General features: G+C 56.7%; 1 protein-coding gene across 4 annotated transcripts in view; it reads right to left on the bottom strand.

Annotated features, from left to right (window-relative positions):
- Positions 1-1,292: 1,292 nt before the first annotated feature.
- Positions 1,293-22,161, bottom strand: part of NHEJ1 (non-homologous end joining factor 1) — a 43,636-nt gene continuing 22,767 nt past the window's right edge. For 2 of the 4 annotated variants that reach the window (XM_033516053.1, XM_033516052.1), the window contains 3 exons: positions 2,372-2,489; positions 2,027-2,130; positions 1,293-1,731 (listed from right to left, as the gene is read on the bottom strand). In XM_033516053.1, coding sequence (XP_033371944.1) covers positions 1,468-1,731; positions 2,027-2,130; positions 2,372-2,489 — 486 coding nt within the window. In that variant the 3' untranslated portion in view covers positions 1,293-1,467. Of the gene's footprint in view, positions 1,736-2,026; positions 2,131-2,294; positions 2,490-22,161 lie in introns of those variants that run through there. The other 2 variants (XM_015635266.3, XM_015635269.3) reach the window with 2 other exon arrangements.

The following is a 22,161-nucleotide window of genomic DNA, read 5'->3' as shown; positions in this document are numbered from 1 at the left end:
CCTTCTGAACGTGATGGCAGGCATGGGGGAACAGAAGAAACCCCAGAGCCAGCATGGAGCTGAGGAGCCATGCTCACAACAGAACAGCTCCTGTGCCAGAGATGGACTCCATATGGATGGGGCAGGGGTTGCACCAGGGACAACCTGGTGACAGAAGATAGAGGAAACTTTTATGCTGCTAAGCTCCTGCTACCTTGGTCCCACCCCTCAGGTAGTAGCAGGACCTCTCTGGGGGCATGTGCCCAGCAGGGAGACTCAAAGCTGCCAAGATAAGATGTGTGCAGATGGGAAAATGCAGGATATGTAAGTTATGGCAGTCAGCACAAGCTCCCCATCCCATGGCTTTCCCTTCTCACCACCCACCCTGCCCTGCATGCTGCTCCCTCAGAAAGGAAATATAAAAAGCAACTGGTTGCACTCACCCTGGGACTGGTCGGCTGTGGCCCAGCAAAAGCCCTTTCATTCCCCTTCCACAGACACAGGGACTGCTCCGGATGTTTTTGTTTCCCCCTTGCTGCTCAGGAGAACAGGCAGCATGACTGCAGCTGGCCTAGCCCAGGGACCAGGGCAGCTGGGGGCATGGGTCCCCATCCCATGAGAGCAGAACCACTGGCTGCAGCCTGCCTGCTGCCTGGCTCTCTGCCTGCTGTTTTGGGTCCTGGCTTGGGCACAGGAATGGGGTCCCAGGAAGCATGTGGACCCAGGGGCTGGAAGAGGAGAGCAGCAATGAATGGATGGATGGATGGATGGATGGATGGGAGTGTGAAGTGATGGAAGTGGTGTTTTGTGTCCAGGGAGCATCTGTAACCTGCTCCAGGGCTGCTCCCAGGCTTGGCAGCATTCAGTGTTGGTTGTCTCTTGCTCCTTGAAGGCCAAAGTGTGGATCAACCCTCTATCACCTGCCCAGTAACTATGGTGCTGGTGCCTGCAAATGTAGGGTGTTTTGCAGCCCACCCAGGACCTTTGCCAGCCTGCTTCTGCAGGCACCAGCACACAGTGTGTATCCTGGTATGGGACAAGAACATGGGCTCCAGCCCCCTCAGCGTGCTGTGCCCCCATGATCTGGGCATCCTCTTGTGCACACCCCAAAACACATACTGCTGCTCAGGGTGAGGCACAGCATGGCTGGGAGCTGTGTGCTGTGCCCAGCAACGAGCTGCTGCCACCTCGCTGTCCAGAGTCACTGCAAGGCCCTGGGACATCAGGACTGGCCTGAGGGGGACCCAGCAGCACCAGAGGTTACATCCCTTCCTAGACACTATAGGCCGGGTGGGACAGAGCAAGAGAGGGAATCTCAGCCAGACACAGCCCTTTATTGAAAACCCACTCAAGAGCAGCCAAACCCCACAGCTCTGCCAGAGCCCCAGCTGTCCAACACCCACTGGCAGCATCCCTCCCACTTCTCCCATGTCTTGCACTGGCTCTGCCACGAGATGAAGCCTGGGCAAGCTCTGGACCAGGGGAGAGTTAGAAAAGCTGTTTCCTGAAACACTGTTGAAGAAAGGAGTTCCATCTCCCCAACTGAAGACATCTTGGGAGGGGACCGTGACCTGGGTAGGGTCCACCAGGAGATGCAGAGTAGAGGCAGACGATGCATGGGTGCTCCGCACTCCATCTCTTGGATGCTGGGGGAAGCAGAGCCCTCAGCAATCTTTCAGCTGAAGAGCCCTTTTGCCTTCTTTGGCTTGGCCTTGGATGCAGGCAGCTGGGGCTTCTGAGATGGGGAGGAGGCTGGCTGGAAACAAAGAGGAGGCAGTGTCAGTTTCACCTTGGGGAGTCATGCAGGATGTGTGCAAGTGTGCAAGCAGTGACATTCCTGTCATCTCTGTTGTGGGACTGCAAAATATGCAGTGCAACGTGCAATCACACACTCCCCAGTCAGGATGCATGGGGTAGAATGGGCTAGGAACCAAGCTGAGACTCCTAGCCCATGCTGGATGGGCACAGTGCTTGGATGAGAGGAGGGAAAGGAGATGTGGGCCCCATCCTGCCTTTGGTACAGGAGACTTCCTAGAGCTGCACTCACCGAGGTTCTCTCGCTGGAAGATGTCGTTTCATCTTCCTGGGATGGAGCAGGTGGATGGGGGTGCTCTGTGGTTTCTGCAATGGGTGCTGTATCCACACTGTCCTCTGGTACCAGAAAAAGATGCAATTTGGGATTAAGATAAAGGAGCATGGGGCATTGCCCAAACCCACTCCAGGAATTGTGCTTGGATTGTGAGCCCAGCCCATGGGGGGGGAAAGCAAATGGAGTTGCATGGAGTGAGCTGCACCTGGGGCCACACTTCTCTTACCCCAGGATATGGGGCACAGCAGTCGAGGGGACAGCTGCATCACATGCTCCCCATGCCACAGCCAAGGAGCTCCTCACCAGAGCAATGCCGTTTCCGAGCCTTCTTGGCCTCCTGCTGTGTCACTGCAGTGTAGAGCTGCTGCAGAGCAGAGGCAAACGCCTGCCCTTCTCCTGCACCGCAGATCCGGGGCAGGGTCTGTGGGAGAAAGCAGAAGCACCATCACCTTGCCAGGAAATCACCTGCCAGGTCACCCTGCCACGGTGCTGCTGTGGGGCAGAGAAGGGGCTGTGCCCCCCTCTGCCTGCCAGGCTACATCTGTTTCACCCCAGGACTGCAGCAGTTTGTGGGAACAGGCAGTTCTGGCACTGGGTAGGATGTGGCTGCTCCCAGTTGTGTGCGCACACACACACACACACACACACACACACACATCCCTGCTCTGGACAGTGGGTTGCCTTCCCATTGAGAGGCAGACTGCAGAGGCTTTTGTGTCATTTGTGAAATGCTGGAGATAAGATCGCTCTGGAAGGGCTGTGGCTTCCCTGCCTGGAGCAGCACAGGCTGCAGCCTGTAAATATGGACAGGGACATGACCTAGCAAGAGGTGGGAACAGGTAGCCCCTGCCTGCCACCACAGCCTCCAGAACACGGCATCTCCGGTGGCCCCACAGAAAGTGAAAATGATGTGACAGTGAGATGAGGGATGCCCAGGTTTGCTCCTAATCTGCCAGAACAGCTCTTGCCTCCCTGCACACACTTTTATTCCCTCCAGACTTGACATGGGAAGCCCCCCCTCCTCCTGCCTGCACCCCGTGCCAGCAGGATGCCACCTTTCCAGCTGGGCCATGCTGATGCACATGAGAGATCTTGGCAGGCTGAGGAAGCGCCACACTCCACTGGGAACATAACACAGCTCACAGTGCTCAAACAAACACTCACAGGGATGGGGAAAAGCGTATGTGCCCCAGAGGGGGTGCTGCAGGGGGCACAGTGTGGGCCCACAAGTGCAGCTGAGTGTGAGCAGGATGACGTGCGTAGGGACTGTGCATGCAGCAGTGTGCACATGAGCATGGCTGCGGGTGCATGCATGGCTGGTTGTGTGTGTGTATGTGTGTGCGGGTGTGTGGGTGTGTGTGGGTGTGTGTCAAAGGTCTGAACACACTAATCTCTGCCCTGCTCCACACCCAGACAGCAGGAGAACAAAGTGTAACAGATAAGGTAGGATCCTCTCTAGGCCAGGAAAGTGGGGAGGGGATGGGGACGCTCAGACCCACTCAAGGCCAGAGTCCAAAGCTTGACCGCAGTTTCCCAGTGGCAGAATAGGTAGGCTGAGCCCTCCTCACTGCTCCCTGCCAGACAGGGTGACAGGATAGGGCTGATACCAGGATGGGTTGGCTGGTGCTCAGACAGATACTTTCCATGCAGGTTGCATCTCTTCTGCTTTCACAGGCATGAAAGGCCCTTTGGCTGTAGGAAATGCATGGCACTGGCATCTGCTTTTTGACCAGCTGCTATACAGATCACCTCTGTCCCTGCTCGTTACCACCGGAGGGAGCAATGTTCTGCTGCCAGTATCCCACCAGCATCCCTGGGATTGCTCGGTACTGGGTGAGCACACCTCTTGATGCCTCACTGCCCAGCCTCCGAGCCATTAGCTGTGCTGGCTCATCACCAGGTTCTGGAGAGGAGGAGGAATGCTGAGCACATCAGGGACCCCAAAGATGTTCTTGCCCTGCATGTCTCACCCCACAGAGCCAGGGTTGCACCCAAGGTTGCAAAAGCAGCATCCAAGTCTGGGAAGGTGACTGCACTTCAAAGGCAGAAGAGGGCCTGGTCACGGGTGGCCGACACAACCCAGATCAAAGGCACAAGCTGGAGTCATAATTCAGAGAAAAGCAAACAGCAGTTCCCAGGAAAGTCAGGAATGGCAGTGAAGTGAGCAAAGTGTGCTAGATAGCACTGCGTGGGTCAGTGCCCCAGGAGGGCAGGAGAGTCCCCTGCAGAGCTGGCCAGCTCTGGGTGCCACTACTATGGCACTCACCCCCTCTCCCTGTCACCAATGCATTCCTGGGGAATGCCAGGGCAATGGGGCAGGGGTGCAGGGTGCTGCCCAATCCCCTCTGCTCCAACCCATCCAGGATGGCACCTGGGATGTGCCCCAAGCCCCAGGGTTCCTCAAGCTTCGCAGCATTCAAGCAAGGATCTGGCAGGGCAGCTGCTCACTCAGTGCTCAGCCCCAGCTGCCCAGAGCCAGCACAGTGTCCCCATGGCGTCCCTGGGGATGGGGTAAACCATCCTGGCAGCCACCCAGTGTCCCCAAGAGCAGCACATACCCACCCACTGAGGTGGCACCCTGGGGAGGCAGTGGGAGAAGAGTGCCCAGCACCACCAAGGGGATTTGGCATCTGGGGTGGCACAGGGGTCTGCAGGTGCAGGGCACCTGCTGCCCACGCCTGCGGGAAGGGCTCAGCTCCAGCAAGCCCAGGGTGGAATTTGGGAGTCAGCGGCCACTTCCTGCCACTGCCCTTCCCAGCGGCTGGAGCCCGCGGGCTCAGGGCCATGGGGTGGCCGGAGCTGGCCCGCGGCGGGACTGGGAGGCTGCGCTTCACAGCCCCGGAGGGAAATGGGTTATAACCAGAGCTGGAAGCGTTTCCCTGCAGAGCTATGACTCAGCAGGGAGCAGAGCGTGCTGTGCCAGCCACCGGCCACCTGATGGCCCCGAAGGCTGAGAGGGACAACGAAGTGTCCCCTAAAGGGCTGGATGGGGGACAAGCCCTGGCTACAGCTGATTTTCCCCTTCCTCCTTGCCCCACTGCTCCATTCCGACGCTGAACCCTGCTGCAGACAAGTTGTCCCCACTGCAACATCAGCCCTGGCCTCTGGTGACTTGTTTTTCCCTGATTACCCATCTCCAGGATAAACATGATGTCTGAGGTCCGGGGAGCTGAGAGCAGCAGAGAGCTGGCAGCTGGGGGAGTGCTGGCCGGGTTGCCCCACACGAGTCGCCAGGCACCAGGGAGTGATGCCTCTGGAGCTGGCATGGCTTGTCTGGCCTGTTATGACTACCTGGCCACAAGGCCAAGTGGGATGCCCCAGTATCAGGAGGGACTCAAGGCTGCGGTAGCGGCACGGGAGACTCCACAGCACACCCTGAACTGTGACTGGGGAAGGGGGGGTGCCCAGCAAAGGGGGGCAGGTGCCCGACCTCAGTGAGCAAGTTGTGAGCTCACTGACAGCCCCACCGTGTGGAGGGGCACCTCAGGGGGAGCTGGGCTGCAGCCTCACTAGTGACCCCCAGCCCAGAGGCCTCTGCTGTGAGGCTGCACCCCAGTGCAGAGACGCAGCAGGGTCAGTGGTGGGCAGGGTACAAAATCTATCTCCAAGGCATTCTGCATTTACCCACCCCCTGCCCAGACTCTCTTCTCAAGGGAAGCAATCCAAAAAGGGACAGCAATCTGGATGTCCTCTTGACAGTATGAGCAGAAGGGGCACATCACCCAGCCCAGCACCATGCCACCAGCACAGGAGCATCACCTTTCCCTGGCTCAGGACGGGTTTGTAGGCAGGCTGAATCATGCTGGGCCCCCGCGCCACTGCCAAGCACCAGAGTCTAAATCGGTCATGCTCAAAGCTGGGGACTGACCCTTTCATTATCACACCAGACGTTCGAAGCGGTTACCAACATTCTTCACTACAAATCCCACATTCCTATTTTTTAATATATTTTTAACTGGAAAACAGAGCGAATGGGGCCTGTTTGGAAATTATAGCCTGGCTGCTGTGGCTTGTATGTCAGATCTGCCCACATTCCCGTGGCCAGCCTCAGCACATGCTCCACAGGGGCACACTTAATAATTCCTGCCAGGGCTGGAGCCAAGGGGTGTGCCCCAAGGGGGAGGATGGCTTCCCCAGACTGCCCCTGCCAGCGGACTCCATGGAAGCAGCGTGGTGGAGTGACAGACCAGGAATGGCAGACTGGCTCTCTGGCACTGGGAACAGCTGCTGCCACACTGCCATGGATGAAGTCTGGTGCTCCTGTGGGAGTTGATGGTGGGCAGGGGAAGGGCTCCATGGCTGGTGCATTCCTGTGCCTCATAGCCAGGCTGCCCTTGGCACTCTACCGTGCCACAAGCTTTGTGCATACTTCTGGGAATGGGGCTGGAATGGCTTACTGGATCTGTGCTGGGCATCTCTGATCGACTATGTCAGTCAGGCTAGGGAGAGACCCCCTCTGGGATCCAGAGAGATGCTTGCCCATCCTCTGCCAGCAGGGATGCCAGAGGATCTGTCTGCAAGAGAATAGATGGAGAGGGTTGAACTGTCCCCTTCCAGCTGCTATGAAGGGCAGGGAAAGGGGGTGCTTATTCCCTGGGATGAAACAGGCCACATCAGCCCAGTTTCCTGCCCCAGCTCCCTTGTGGTGCAATGACTCTCTCCCTGGGGACAGAACCACCTCCAGGCATCCCGAGATGTCCTACACTGACCACTGATGCTCCTCCAGACCTTAGATCTACTTCCACCCCCCCACCAGCCTGCAGCAATACGTGGGACACTGCATACCCCAGAAGCAGGTGGTGAAAGGACCAGCTCTGAGCTCACACTGTCACTGTCTCCATCCCCCCTGTCATGCACTCCCAGGGGACACACAGCAGCAGCAGCAGCAGCAGCAGCAGCAGCAGCAGCAGCAGCAATAAGGAGGGCTGGTGGTGCTGCCAGCCCGCCCTTGGAGCAGGCACGGGCAGCATGGCCAGGGTTTCGCAGGCAGGCAGCCAGGCTGAGCACACCTGGCAGGAAGCGGCGGTGCCGGCAGGGGAAGGCAGCCGGAGAGCTGCTGAGAGGTGAAGGGGTCACCCCGGGGAAAAGCGGGTGGTGAGGCCGGGACAGAGGAGCATCCCAGCCCGGCCCAGCCCAGCCCAGCCCGGCCCGGCCCGGCATGGCACAGCACTCCTCCCAGCACCGCTCTGGCCTTGCTGCCGGCAATGTTTTCCTTTCCCTCTGACTTCAGGGGCCTTTCCAGCGAGCAAATGTCAGGCACATAAAGAGCGGCACTGTGAGCGGAAGATGGAGCGAGAATGCCTGCCCGCGTCCCTCCGTAAGTGCTGTCTCACACTTCATCAAGGCAGCCTTTGCAAGCGAGGCACTCGCTTAACAACCAGCAGTCTATGCTGGCCGGCGACCGCAGCAGCCCCGCCGCTCAATACCCTTTTCTTTTCTCCTTGCGCTGTTTTTGTGGCTTGGGTTACAGCCTTTCTCGCAGACACTGAGCGGAGGGGCGTGGTGGCAGCGGGGGCTCTGCATTGTGCCGCCGCCACGCCGGGTGGATGCTGGCTCCCCCCATGAAGGGATGCCGGGGGGGCTCTGTGTCTGCCCTGCCCACTCATTCCTGCATCCAACGCGCAGGGATAAATCCCAGGGAAGGGAGGGTCAGCGGCAGAGCAGAGGTAGGGCAGGAGATTGCAGCATCTCCTCCCCAAGTCATGTGAAGACCAAGCCACCATGAGCTGCTTGGGGCTTGGCAGAGATCCTGGTGGAGGGTGAGTGGTTCCAGCCCCAGTGGGCAATTTCTACCCTATCCCATTTGGAAAGAGGCCCTTCTGCCATTCTGCCAAGCAAACCCATGGGTATCCAAACCCTCCCCCTGCCCAAATGCCAACAAACTCCCTGGAAAAGAGTTGTGTCCGGCACAGCCTAGCAATGCTGGAAGATGCTGGGCCTTGCTGTGCAGGGTCTGGTGGCAGCTGCTGGTAGCACTGCCACCTCCAGCTTGACCATGGGCATTTGTCCCCCTGTCCAGCAGCCCAAGGTGACAGCAGGAGAGCCTTTGGGGAAGCTGGCACTGTGTGTCAGTTTGACAAGTGAGATGGACAAGAAGAATGCCCTGAAGTGTAGCAGGTCCCAGCATGCCAGGATTAGTGAGGACTTGCTTCCAGGAAGGCAGTCACAGGCTGATAGTACCTATGGCCTTCACCTCTAACAGCCTGTCCCATCACTGACACAGGCTGCCTTCTCCTGGGTCAAGAGCAGCAGACATGGAGACCTGGTGGCCACTATGTCTCCTCTCCCAGAGTGACAGCTCAGTGACCCCGCTTATCTGTGAGGAAGCTGGGTGGCTCACACTGCCTGGTTATTTTAGGCTGCCTCGGTGAATATGGATACATCATCCAGGCTTATTATTGTAGGGCTCCTCCGCAAAGTGTGCCAGCTCATGCGGGTTTATTATTGTCTGCTCAGGAAAGCTGGACACATTGCACTGGTCTGTTATTGTAGGCTTGCTCAGGAAGGCCAGCCAGCTCATCCCAGCTTGTTATTATTGCACAGAGCCCATGGGGGGCTGGCCAGGAAACTTCCTGCAAAGTGGGGTGATGGAAAGGGAGCCACACCTGGTGAATCACAAGGATGCTGTGTGGCGATAAGGAACATCGAAGGGTGGGATACAGCACTTCGGCTCCACCCATCGAGGACAGGCCACTCATTCACAGGAACAAGCACTCATGGGTCCCCTGGGACCTGTGGGGCACTGAGGCTGGCAGAGACACAGGAGTGTGGGTCAGGGTCAGGGCTGGGAACTGGCAAAGTAGCCCTCATACTCCTTGAGAAACAAAATCTGGAGATGACAGGGGGGCAACCATGGAAATACTGCACCCAGTACATCCCTAAACCTGGCACACAAGGGATTAGCTGAGCTAACAGGGCCCAGAGAGGAAGCTGGTGCTGAGCCAGGTGGGATTAGGGGCTTTTGGGGGGAATCTGGGTGTGTTTAGGACCAAGGTTGAGCAGGAGGCAGCTGCTCCACCCTTGTGGCTTTGCAGCTCCTCCCAAGCAGGGGTGCAGCCCTAGGGGCAGCCCCTGGGGATGCTGCCCCATTGTGACCCGAAACTGCATCAGGAAGCATTTCTGTGTGGGGCAGGGGGGCAGCAGGGCTTACTGCTGAGCTGCCTCAGGCAGGTCCCCAGGCACATGGCCCCAGTAGGGTTGGGTCCAACATGCCCCAGCAGCCCTGGCACTGCTGCTGGCATAGCCACTGAGTCACCATCACTTCCCCTTGCTCTGTGACAGACCGTGTTTCCCAGGCATGGCAGCCAGCTGGTGGCACCCCGGGCTGTGCCCAGCTGGCACCAGGTGCCCAGATGTCCCACGGGCAGTGCCCAGCTGTGCCAGGTGCCCAGGTGTCCCCCCAGGCAGTGCCCAGCTGTTCCAGATACCCAGGTGTCCCACGGGCAGTGCCCAGCTGTGCTCAAGTGCAGATGTTGGTCCCCAGCCAGGCACAGGATTGAGTGTCAAGAGAACTCTCCATGCACGGCAGCAGCGGCAGGAGGCCAGCCTGCCCTGTGAGCACACAGCCCTTTCATTCATGGCAAAAAATAGCCCCCCGGGGTGTGGTGCGGGCTGGAAAAGCCCCCTCCATCCCTGGCCAGCCCATGTTTATTCAAAACGGGGGGGACACACTGCCCTCTCCCTGCCCCCCAGCCCTGCACACCATCTCCCTGCCAGAGTGGCTGCTCTTGGACGTGATTCGCCGGGTCCCCCCTGGCCAAAACACACAGGCTGGGGCGGGGGGAAGGCAAAACCCTAAAAAGCACTGAGCTTGTCTCCAGGAGGAGCAGCCCGTGGTGATGTCATGAGAGTTTGCAAGCGGCCACATGAAAGGGACTTGCTGCCCAGGAAATCCACAGGTCAATGATCCTTCAGACAAGCCAGTGATTCTTCAGTGGGCCAGGAAGGAAACCTCGAGGAGCCCAAGCCAAGCCTGCCCTTGCCCCTGGGACACAGCTTGCCCCCAACCTCATGGGCCCCCAGGATCCCCAACCCTGCTCCACAATCCCTCGATATCCCCTTCCCAGCAGCTGTAATTCACAGCAGCCCAATCCCTCTGCAAAACTGTACCAACCTCTACCCTGCAGTCCCTGGGCACCAAGCCTCTCCCCACAGACTACCAACATCCTAACCTGTGCTCTGCAGCCTCCACAGTCTGCACCTCTGCCCCACAGATCCCAGACCCTTTCCTTCTTCTGGTCTGGGGGGTAGCACCCCTATTTCCATGGTGATCCATCAGGTTGGGAGTGGCAGGTGATTTAGGGTCAGGCAGCCCTGTGACCAGAAAATGGGGATGCAGCAGGGCAGAGGGTTCTCTTTCATGAAGGATTACACTGGGGACAGCTGGGAACACACAGATGCAGCCCCCTCAGCCCCCTCCCCAAGAGTAAGCCAGGTTCTCAGTCTTCTCTGGCAGGCACTGCAGACATGGGCCCTGAAACCAAATCCACTCCCCAGGGCTCCCCTCCCCATCTTCCATAGGTACAGGATGCAGTGGCTGGACTGATGAGGAAGATTTGCCTTGCTCCTCCTCCTCCCCATGCAGAAGATATCTCTGGGCTCACATCCAAGCCCAGGGTTCCAGCTCTGCACATCCCAGACCCTCCATGGATCCTGTCTCACATGGAAATGCGATGGAGCTGCCTTTCCTGCCCCATCATGGCTGCAGCCCAGAAGGAGCTGAGTGGGAGGTGAAGCTCGGGGTTTTGACTTCATGCTCCCAGCACCTCCTATGCATCATTTTAGGAGGCTGCAAGCAGCCAGCTTGTCCATCTGCAACTTGTCCATGGAGACACTCTTTTGCTCCATTTGCTCCATCTCCCCACCCACAGGCACAAGGTAACACCTCTGCAACCCCAAAGGTGCTGGAGACCAGCACATACACCAAGCTGGTGCCACAGCATGTGGGGACACTGGCTGGGAAATCCTCGGTGGAGCAATGGGAATGGGTGTCCCCACAATGCGATGCTGGGGCTCTCTGAGGCCAGCTGAGTGGTGACTGGAACCCACTGCCCTCAGCAGAGAGAGGGTCTTTGCAAAAGAGACAGCTCTGAGAAAACCACAGCCTGGGACTTCCAGGATTTGGGGCATCTCCATCCTGCTGGTACCCAAATCAGTCCATGACAGCACTGGACTCGTGGAGGGGACAGGGACAGTGGAGAGGAGATGGGAGCCCCCACATTCAATGAAAGGCTCTCAGGGCTGTTCTGTCTCCCATCTGGGCCCAGGCTGGGTTGTTTGCTCCTGCTGTCCCTGTGTCAGCAAAGAGAGGGGACTCAGTCTCTATGACTGTCAATCAGGCACTTTTCACCAGAGCTAAAAATGCACTCGCAGAAGGAAAACAAAATAAAAACACAAAACAAAACAGAGAGGTGAAAAATTCCTTGATATTTCTCTCCTGCAAATCCCCAGAGCCAGCAGAGAGGCGAGAGCCCCCGGAGTTTGTCAAGCAAACACTTTCACACCCTTGGCCACGCTCGGCACGCTGCCGCTGGAATGCCAAATATATATTTAAGCCCTGCTCATCAAAGGAGTCTGTTCGGAGTCGGTTTCGGGCAACGTGCATGTGGGTTTGGCCTGGAGAGAAAAGCAGGGATGCGGAGAACATTTCTCGGGGATGGGAGACAGCTCGCATGCGCGCACACACACGCGTGTGAGATAAATGACAACCTTCAAGGTCGTGTGGCTGTAAGGTCGCGGGCTGGGCACGAGATACCTGCCCGCTGTGGCACTCACCCTTATCAGCGCCTGTCGCACTGTGGGGTGGGGATGTTTAGGCTGGAGGGAGGCCAGCAGCCATTCTGCATTCCAGTGCTATAAACTTTGTTAAAGCTAAGCGAGCTCAGCCAACAAAGCCAGGGTCCAGCAAGACAAGCAGGAAGCAGTGCTTTGGGAGAGGGCAAGATTGCAGGGACATGGAGGGCTGCTCAGGGCTGTGCACCTCGCCATGAGGTGATAAGAAGCCTCGGCTTGGGCTCAGCACTACGCAATAGTGAGACACAGATAGAGTGCTCCCGTAAGTCCAAGGCTGGAGGTTGCCAGAGTGCCACAGATCCTGCTCTGCCTACCTTAGCACTACCTGCACTAGGCTGCCAGCCATCCCACAGAACAGCTCCTCCTGTCAGACATGGCTTTGCTGGAACAAGCTGGACACAGCAAGGAGCACTTTGGGAGCACACAGCAAATGGGAGGCTCTTTCTGCATGGACTGTTCCTGTTCCTCTCTCCAAGTATTCCTTTGGTTTGTTTTAGACAGCCCAGGGACCTATGCCCATCTCATGGTCAACCTCAGCATCAGAGAGACGGGGAAATCTTTGCCTTCCCCCTCCTATTTTGTGTGGGGCTTACAAAACCCCAGTGCTGGCTGTGGGGGCTGAAGGCAGTTCTGGGAATGCCACACATGGGTTGGTGGCAGGGCAGGAGCTCCATCTCCAGAGATGACAGGCTGACCTTTCCCCTCTCTGTAATTGCTCCAGCCAAGAGCAAAGATATTTTAGCCCAAATCTTGTACCTAATCCCAGCTGACAGAGCTGCAGGTTGGGGTCTGGCAAGGGCTGGAGTTGGACAGAGCAGGAGAGATCATTGCCACAGTCAAACAGAGCATGCCAGTGCTGTGAAATCAGGCATTACGCGCCTGTCTCCTGCGGCAGGACCAGCCCATCAGGCTGCTAGGGAGACGCTCTGGTTATGGCAGGGGCAATTCCAACACTGGCAGGGCCTGACCCTGCACAGCCGTGTCTCTCAAGCTGGGTTCATCTCCAGGTGAGAGGAGGGATTGCTGTACCACCACGGTAGGATTTCAGACACCTGCTGCAAATAAAACACTCTGTCAGGGCACCTTCACCCTTTCAGCCCTTGGAGAGAGGGACAGGGTCCCTGTGGTGATACCTTGGGGGGGCACAGAGGGCTGGGAGAGATGGGAGCCATGGTCCCAACCCTGCCCCACGCTGTGCCACTCCACCTGGGCAAGCAGATTTCCCCTTGTTGCTGCAGCCTACTTCATCTCTGTCCTGCCAGGTTCAGCTGCTGCAGCCCAATTTGCTCCTTGGCTTCAAGGGCAGGGATCCCAGCTTGGTCTGGGAGAGATGCTCGGAGCTTCACCACTCCCCCTTGGGCAATGAGGAGCAAAGACTTCCTCATCTCTGGCATCTGCTTCTTTTCCCCCACCTGCCCACTCATCACATCACTCTCTCCATTCATGCTTACCTTGCTCAGAAGGGTTCACTCACCTCTTGCCATCTCCAGACAGCAAAATCGTGCCCTTTGGCTAAATACAGTGTTTTTTAAAAGCCTCACCATTTTCATCCCTATTTTCTCAGTGTTTTCTTCCATGCAGCACTATCTGTCAGCAGCAGAACTGAAAAACAAGGTGCCAATGACTTCTGATTCCAGCTGCCCTGTGCTCACATAAAATTTAATCTGTTTGCAGTCTCTCTCTCCTGGAAAAACATTACCCTCCAGTCTAAAAACTGGTCTATCTTCAACCTTATTCACAATAACATGCTCAAATATATTGTCTTTTATATGGTGCCAGGCCACAAAATCCTCCTCAACTTAAACCCCTGCCATCACCATGGCCAGATCTTTCTGTAGGCTTGGGGGAATAACAAGGAACCTCTGTAGACCCACCCTGCTCTGCCATCAGCTGCAATCACATAGTCAAGGAGCTCCTTCTTTGCTGCCCAATAACCCCAGCTCCTCCAGCAGCCTCAAACTGAGGGAACAGGGTTCCCTCAAATGCCCTGCCTCCAGGAACTGAGGTTGGCAGAGAACCTCTTCAAACACCTGGAAGCTCAAAAGTCAGCTCTTCATGCCGACATCAGAGCCAAGGTGAGGACTGGGATGCTCCTCACTCTGCCCATGCTGGCTCCTGCAGCTGGTGCTCACAGCCCACTGCCTCCTAGCAGGCTATGCATCTGCAGTCTCCACCCGTGCAGGAGAGCAGGAATCAATTACAGGGCTGGCAACGGCAGGGCTGCTCCAGGGCTGGCACGTGGCACCCGCTCCAGCTCTGGCCGCAGAGCACGTGGCACAGCGCTGGAGGCAGCCGGCTGGGTGCAGATGTGCCACTGGCTCATGGGGAAGAGGCAGGGGAACCACTTGAAAGCCATGGTATGAAAGTGCTGGTAAACCAGGGCCACTCCTCTGCTTCTCTGGCTTCATGTGCTATTTATAGGGCTCTGGGTGCCCACCCTGGGGAGGTTCAACCCCCGGGGCGCAGACTTTGGCCAAGCCAGCCACCTTGTCTGCCATTCAGCTCCCCAGACCCCCAGCAAAGTCCTGGACCCTCCTGGTAGTTAAGATGCTCCAGGGTGGGTTCTGATCCAGCTCATCACAGCATGAACACATCAGCATGCACTGGGAGGACCAACCCTCATGCAGTGCTCTCAGACAACCAGCCTGTACAGCATAAATGTGCGGGCAAGCCCTGCCACACCAGTCTGGTGACAAGGAGAGACACAGCCAAGCCATGGTCACTCTTTGGAGCCACTGTTAGTAACCCCAGGTGGCTGCAGTTGACGGGGTAAGATGTCCCTGTTCTCCCCAGGGCTGGGTGGAAAGGCGGTGGGGAGGCTCCCATCAAGCTTCTAGGCTGGTTTCCTTGTTGAATGTAAAGGGTAAGGTCTCACCCCACGTCCCAGCACCAAACAACTCCTGGGCATTGCAAAGGTTTCTTGAGTCTTTTCAGGCAGAGGAGAGCTGAGTTTGCAGTAGGGAAATGTGATTCTGCTAACCCACACCTCACAGGAGCTGCCAAAGGGCTTCAGGAAAGGTGGGACGTGAGGAAGAGGAGGAAGAGCAGCAGTGCCATGCCCTCGGTATCTCCTGTAGTGCTGGCCCTGCATGCTCTCCTCCTGCCAAGCAGTACATCCAGGCATTCCTCTGAGCACAATCCCGTCTCCGTACCTAGCCCCAGCTCTGTCTAACCCCGGCTCTGTGTCTAACCCCAGCTCTGCTGGCACCTGTGGCAGCAAATGTGGCTGTAGCCCAATGCTTGCCCCCACGAGCTGAGGTTTGTGGCCCCTGGTGTCTCCCAAGGGCTGCAGGATGAGAACGCTGCCCACACAGCCCAGCGCTGCGGTGACCCCTGGGCTGATCGGGAGCAGGTGCCAGCTGACGGTGCTCCCCCGGCCAGCAGCAGAGGAGGAGCTAAATTTATTCCACCAATATGTGGGCAGCGGGAGGGGACCAGGGGGCTCCTCCAGCCTGTCTGCCCCATGCGTGGCCAACCCTGTCCCGACACCGGTGACGACAGCACGGTCCTTTTGGACTGTCTCCTTGGCACCCGCGTGTCCTGATGACTGGCCCTGAGCGGACCCGAGTCCTTCCTCCTCTGACCACAGAGGGGAAAGTTTCCAAATTAAAAACCTAAATCTGGCAACAAGGTGCCCATGGCAGGAACCTTTAAAACTGGCCATTAAAGTTTATAAGTTAGACGGGCACCAGGAGCAAGCGGCAGAGCTGCAGAAAAACAGCAGCCCCTCCTTGAGCAGCCTAACCACGGCTGTCCCCAAAGCCACAGGGCTGACGTCACGCCATGACTTCACCTCCATCACCCACTGCCTGGCCAGCCCCAGTCCCGTGTTTACCCCTGCCCATCCCTGCTGCCGTCCCTTGGAGCCTGCTTTTCCCTTTGAGGTCAGTCAGCAGCCCCGGGGCCTGGCGAGGAAGAGGAAAAGAGTAGAGAGAAGGAAACCATACCTCAGCGCCCACAAGGCAGGCTGCAAAACACGGAGCCTCAGCAGCCGCACTGTGGGGATGGTGGGCTCTGTCCTCTCTGTCTCTCCCCCAGCTGCACCCTCCTTCCTGCCCCTAGGCTCCTGGAAAAACTCCTGCAAGCCAGAGCTGTTCCCACTGTTATCCTCCTGTTTTCCCACAGACAACACATTCTGTACTCTGGGCAAGATGGGCTGGGGGGAGGTATTGGATCCATCTTGTTGACCTATCCTGCCCCAGGATGCCAGGATGCACCACAGGCACCTGAGAGATCCTGGCCTCTGTTCCAAGGGATGAGATGCTTGGAGTGAATGAGCAGCACATTGGCTGTACCCAGGCAGGGGACCTGCCCCTGGGTAAAGCACAGCCTGGCATTTCAGCTAGGAGAGCTTTGGGAGTAGCAGAAGCAAAAGCCTTGGGTGCCTGGGAACAGGCCAGGCCAGAACCTCACCCCTCTTCCCTGCCAGCGCAGGGGCACTTTGGCTCTAGACCTCTCAAAGAAGAGCCACCAGCCTCAGTGAGGCGTTGCAGGTGCATGTGGGATGTGGGTTTGCCTTACCTGGTGGGGTGGGAGGGTGGACAGGGGGTTTAAAACTCCATGGGCAGTGGCACTGGAAGAGCCCTGGAACCGGCCTGAACAATGTGCTCAGCTGGGAGACCCATATTGCCAGAATAAGGACGAGAGCCACAAAAGCCACACGGGTTCAGAAGGGGCAAGGCTGGGGGCTGTGTGGCTGCAGGGCTGCCTGTAGCAAGCCCAGGGCACTGGTCAGAACAGGCTGGGAAAGCCACTGTCCCCACTGGCTGCTGTTTGGAGCCACACATTTTGCCTGCTGTCACCTCCCGCAGAGGTTTGTGGGTTGCATTTATAGACTCGGCCACAGACCCTGGACCTTATCTTCTGGACCACATAGTGCTGCCCCTGCATCCGGAGCATCTCTGGGAGCGGGAAGTGTCACCGACCCCCTGTGCATCCCAGTGAGTCAGTGCACACACCCGAGCCACTCACACTCCTCCCCACGGGCATCGATCAGTGGGGAAGCACACACACACATACACATACACACACACAAACAGGGCAGCCTCTGCAAACAACTGCTTGTTAAGTTAAAATTAAACTCTGCACAAATATTGACCTTTGGAGGGGACACAAACTCTGCCAATATATTTACCAGCTTTATAAATGGGCCTGACCACAGTGCCCTGTACGCTGAGGTGGAGGAGGTGAGGGCTGCAGGCACATCCTGCAAAGGCACATCCCCCCCTTCCCTAAATGGGGCTCTCCCTAATAATGCCACTGAATTCCCAGATGCCCCCCCACCATCTCCAGTCCCCACTACAGCCTTTAGGAGGATGGATAGTGAGCATGAGGATCCACTTTTTCCCTCCAATGTGTGGTTTCTTGGGGGAGCAGCCAGGAGCTCACAGAGGACACAGGGGAAGCTCTTGTCACCTCTGGCCTTGTGAAATCTGTCAGCAGAACAGTCCTGATGCTGCTTCTTATCTTCCAACCCTTCTAGACTTCTGCATTCACTAAAGGTTCACTGTGGTAGGAGCATCCACTGCCAAGCCCAGCTGCCCAGCACTTGGGCAAGTGGCTCTGCCCACGAGTCTGTGACCCCTCTGTGGAGCGTTCAGCACAGCCTGGGGGGGTTCCCATCTCTCAAGAGAGACCCAGAGCTCAGGGCTTGGTTCTTCATCTGGAAATGCTTCAGGAGCAGAGACACCAGCCTGCAGCTGGAGAGAAGGCACAGCATTGCTCTGCAGTGGGAAATCACCCCCCTCAAACCCACGAGAGCTCTCCAAAGGAACCAGCATGCCCAGCTGAGCATCTGGGGTTTGCAGTGGGAATGGGAAAATACTTAGGACAAGAAGTTTCCAAAAGGAGGACAGTGAAACCAGCTTGGCTGTCATGGGAGAAGATGCAATCTCTTATCACAGCCCACACCTAAGGTTAAACACAGGAGGCAAGCTGGAATAAATGGTGGCCTTTGAAGGCAGAGGGTATAAATGGGGTGGCATGGGAGACAAGAGCGTTGTCAAGGACATTAGTGCAAAAAGTTGCTGTTGAATAGTTGGGCATTGAAGGAGGACTTGGGGAGCAGCCCCAACTACTGTGTTAATGCAAGGGGAACACACCAGCCAGAAGATGACCTTGCACATGCCAAGGAGACCAGGATGGGACCATTGTGCCTGAGGCTGTCTCTGACTCCAGGAGAAGGGTACCAAGAGATTGTGCATGCAGCAGGCACAACTGCTGCACCCAGAGCAGTGCATGCACTGGCTGGGCAGTGGGAAGAAGGCTTGTGCCCAGGCTGGCTGCCTGGTGCCTGGCCCCAGGGATGCAGGGAGGAGAGCACGACACATACAGCAGGGGATGCCCAAGTTCCAGCTCTTGGAAATACTGAATAGAGTCTTATTCAGGCTGATGTAAAACACTGTTAAAACACACAAAAATCCTTTGAGTAATGGGCGAGCGGGAAAGAGGCATCTATAATTAACAGTAACTGTTCGAGACGGTCGCTGCCCAGAGACGTGTACTGTGCAAAACCACTTGAAAAGGCCTCGTCTGAAAGGCGAAGCCTGGGGTTTTTCAAGAAGCCCGTCATGTAACGATCCTGGCCCTTCCAAAATAATTCTGCCATATTAAAAAAACCCAAAACCTCAGCTTAATCACCCTGCAGCACTGGGACTGGAGAGCTCTGAGAGGAGGGGAAGGGAAGCACAACCGGCTTCCAATTAGAGCCTCATTAGAAAGGAAAGCTGGGGAGCTATTAGAGAGCTGGCCAGGAGTGAGCGGAGCCAGATGCCTGGAGACCACTGCAGGAGGGGTGTCCTCAACACCCCTGCCCCTTCCCCTCTTCCTCCTCAGTGGGTGCTCTGAGACTCCACGAGTGACATGGTCCCAACTGTGGCCACTTGACCTGAGCAGAAGAAGAGGTTGCTATAGCTGCATACCTAAAAGCTGTCGTGGAAGCCCTGGCCCTACACATAGTAGTGTCTGGGGGTGTTCATGGAGCTGGGCAGAGAACACTAGGGATGGAGAAAGGGGACTGGGGATAGAAGGATACTGCAGCTGGAGAGAGAAACAGGGTCTGTGGGCTTCACTGCCCCCTTCTACCCTCAGAGGAACGGAGCCAGGCCAGAGACTGCCCCAGCCTGGATGTCCCTGTGATACCAGATAAGGCTTCCATTTCTGCCAAAAACAGGGAAGAGGGAAGGTGACAGTCCTGCTGTGAGCCCACACCTTCTCCTGCCCTGCAAGCACACCCTGCCGACTTCCCTTCCATCTTGGGTCCCTGCCCCCTCCCAAGTAGACCAGTCCTAGTGCCCAGTGTGCTGCAGTCCCACGATGATGAGTGCAGTGGCTACAGACACTCACCAAAGTGCCAAAGTCCACACAGGTCAGAGTGAATGCCAGAGCATCATCACCCACAGCACGCGTTCATCCACAGCATCCACCCTGTCTTGTTTGCTTCGTCACTCTGGCTTTAATTGTGCCCACCAGCTCTGCCTGCCTGGGCCAGGGCAGTGGGCATCTCCTTGCCTGCCTGCAGACTGGCTCCAGGGTTGTGCAGGCAGGAGGCACGCTGCCCAGAGCAGCCTTCCCTTCCCATCCCACAGCCTGGGACCCATCCAACACAAAGTTAATTTCTAACCATGGGTAACCACCGGTGTCCCAGCTGGGATGATTTATCCCCTATCTGCCTGGGTTGGATTTATGAGCCACACATCCCCTAGGCTGTGATAAAGGCCATGTCTGTGCTCCCCCATCCCTGCCTTCCCATAGCCACTCCGTGCAGACTCACTGCCCACCCCCCATTTACAAGCCTTTCCCCAGCGTGGAAACCTGACAGCCCACAGAAGAACAGTAAACAGCACAGAAAATAGAACATGCTGGAGGCCAAGGAAAGACATGCCGGCCGGGGAAGCCACAAATGGTTCCTGCTTTCAGGATCTGTTCAAGAAAAGAGAGTGGGATGTACCCTGGACTCCCACCAGCCCTCAAAAGGGGAGAGGGGAGCTGCTATTAATAGCTGATCCAGGGCACTGCTCACATGCAGGGCTGGATTGGATGATGCCACAGCCGTGTTTGGGATGGCTGAGCATCAAGGAGAAGTCCTTGAGGCAGTGCTGGGTGGGAGTGGGCATTTGCCCTGCAAATGGGAATTCACACACAGGGTGGAAAATTCCTCATCCCATCAGTCCGGCATGAGGCCAGGAGAACTGCAGACCTGCAGTGAGGCCAGATGCTGCTATGTTCGCTCCTGTCAAGTAGCAATAGGTTGTGGGGATGCTAAGAGGTGCTAAGTGCATGCAACCGTGCATGCACTTGTCCCAATCAACTTGTTGCGCAGACAGCGGTCAGCAGCCCAGCACCTAGAGACCATGTCATGGTGATGCCTTAGATTTGCACTTCAGACTGCTCTAGGGTTTGGCCACAGTGAAGATGAAAACAATGTCACCCAACTTACTTTTAAATAAGATCTGAGGCTTCTTCCCTTGTGCCAGGAACACAGCCCCTGTGCAGTGCTGGGCATTACTGCAGTGCTGGCAGTCTTTGTAGTAAGACAAAATATGTGCAGAGAGCTGCATGCACCTGGATCTGTTTTCTGCCCCTCCACCAGCCAGAAGCCACTGTGCCAGAGGTTGGATGTTCTGCATGCACTGCAGCAGCTGCAGTTCATGCAGCTTGTGTGTCGGTGTCCCTGTCCCTGTCCCGACAGCTGGGATGGCATCACTCTCTGCACTACAATCAGGGCCTTCCAGTCCCCACAGCCCAACAGGCAGGCAAACAGGCTGGATGCTGGCAACCCAGCCAAAAAGATTGTGGTCCTGAATTCAAAGCAGTCCCTTGTCAGTGGCATCCGTCTGGAAAGGGCAGAAGTGACAGCCCTGGGGTTTGCAGCATGAGGCTGCAAGAAGCAGGATGGATGAGGTTGCAGGCAGCATGCTGGCTCTCAAGGCTGGCATGACCAACCCCAAGCCGTCCCCCAGCCCTCTGCAGCACTGATAGCGGCAGCCCCAGCAAGGGAGAGAAGAGAGCCTTGTTCTGGGGCCAAGACTAAGGCGATTCAGTGCTCTGCTCCCCTGAGGTTTCTCGGGTGAAACCTGGCTCTGTAATGGCTGTGTCTGTAAAACGTATGGAAATGCCCATAAAACCTGTATCAAATGCCATATGGATATATATGGATATATGGAGAGAACTATGAAATTAGGAGCATGAGGGGAATTGGGGCAGGACGGCTCCCTCTGAGCCGTAAAAACATGTAAGTAAAAGGCAGGGGAGGCAGCAGCACCGGGAGCTGCACAGACAGGCTGGCACGGTAAGGAGCCAGGGGAAGGGCACCCTGGCTCACACTGTGCAGCTTTGCTGAGACCTGAGCCCATGGGAAGCCTCCAGAATGCAGGGAGCTTTCTGTGGAGCTAGATGGGACAGACCACTGTGCAGGTCTCGGGAAGCCTTCTCAGAGCTTCCCAGAAGCTCAAACCCTCACTATGGGCAGAGGCAGGAGACCTGGCTGTGGAGAGACCCTGGCAGTACCCCTGAACTTGGGGGCAGCTTGAAGATGAGCTATCAAAGTGACAAGTGAAAGGCTGGAGAGGGGGAATGGGCAAAGGTCTCTGCTGTGGATGACAACAGCCCACAGTGGTATTGATGTCTGAGAGAATAACTGCTGATCCCAGCTGGAATGAAAGAGACAGCACCGGCTGAGCACTGGTTGAGTATGGTCGATTAAGAGCTGAGGTTTTAGTAAAATTTCTGATCCTTCTATCAACAGATTTTGCAGCAAAATCATAAACAAATAGGCAAACAGAGGCCCATTCTGTAAGCAAAAAATAATGTGAGGTGTGCTGTGGCCACTGATGCTATTTGTTCCCCACACTGTGCTGGGCAGCACCTACTTGGCTCCATACCTTCTTGCCTTGCCTCAGCAGGGGCTGGGGAGCTGGAACTTTCACTTTTTGTAGCCTTCCTAAAGGAAAAAACAGGCCAAGACCCCCCTAATTTGGAGCCTAACTCCACTCATCTGCCCTGATTCATTTGACTTGAGAAAAGTAAGCATGGAGGAACCCCTGCAGCAGGGAGACCAGGGCAAGACCAGCTGCAGGCACACTCCTGCTCCTAACCCACACGGGGCTGATGCTGCAGTGATGAGGGAAAGCTCCTTGGCTGCATGACAGCCTGCTCAGCTCCTGCTGCACCACTGACCGGGCTGGCAGCACAATGTGGGTACCAGCCTGCTGCCTTGAAGCATCCCTGTCACAGAGGCTGCAGCCAGGGCGAGGCAATGCCAGCGCTGCAGAGCGCGGGATGCAGCCCGGGACACAACGATG

This window comes from Parus major, chromosome 7 (assembly GCF_001522545.3).
Source record: "Parus major isolate Abel chromosome 7, Parus_major1.1, whole genome shotgun sequence".
Taxonomy (NCBI): Eukaryota; Metazoa; Chordata; class Aves; order Passeriformes; family Paridae; genus Parus; species Parus major.
This window is presented reverse-complemented; position numbering and strand designations above follow the sequence as displayed.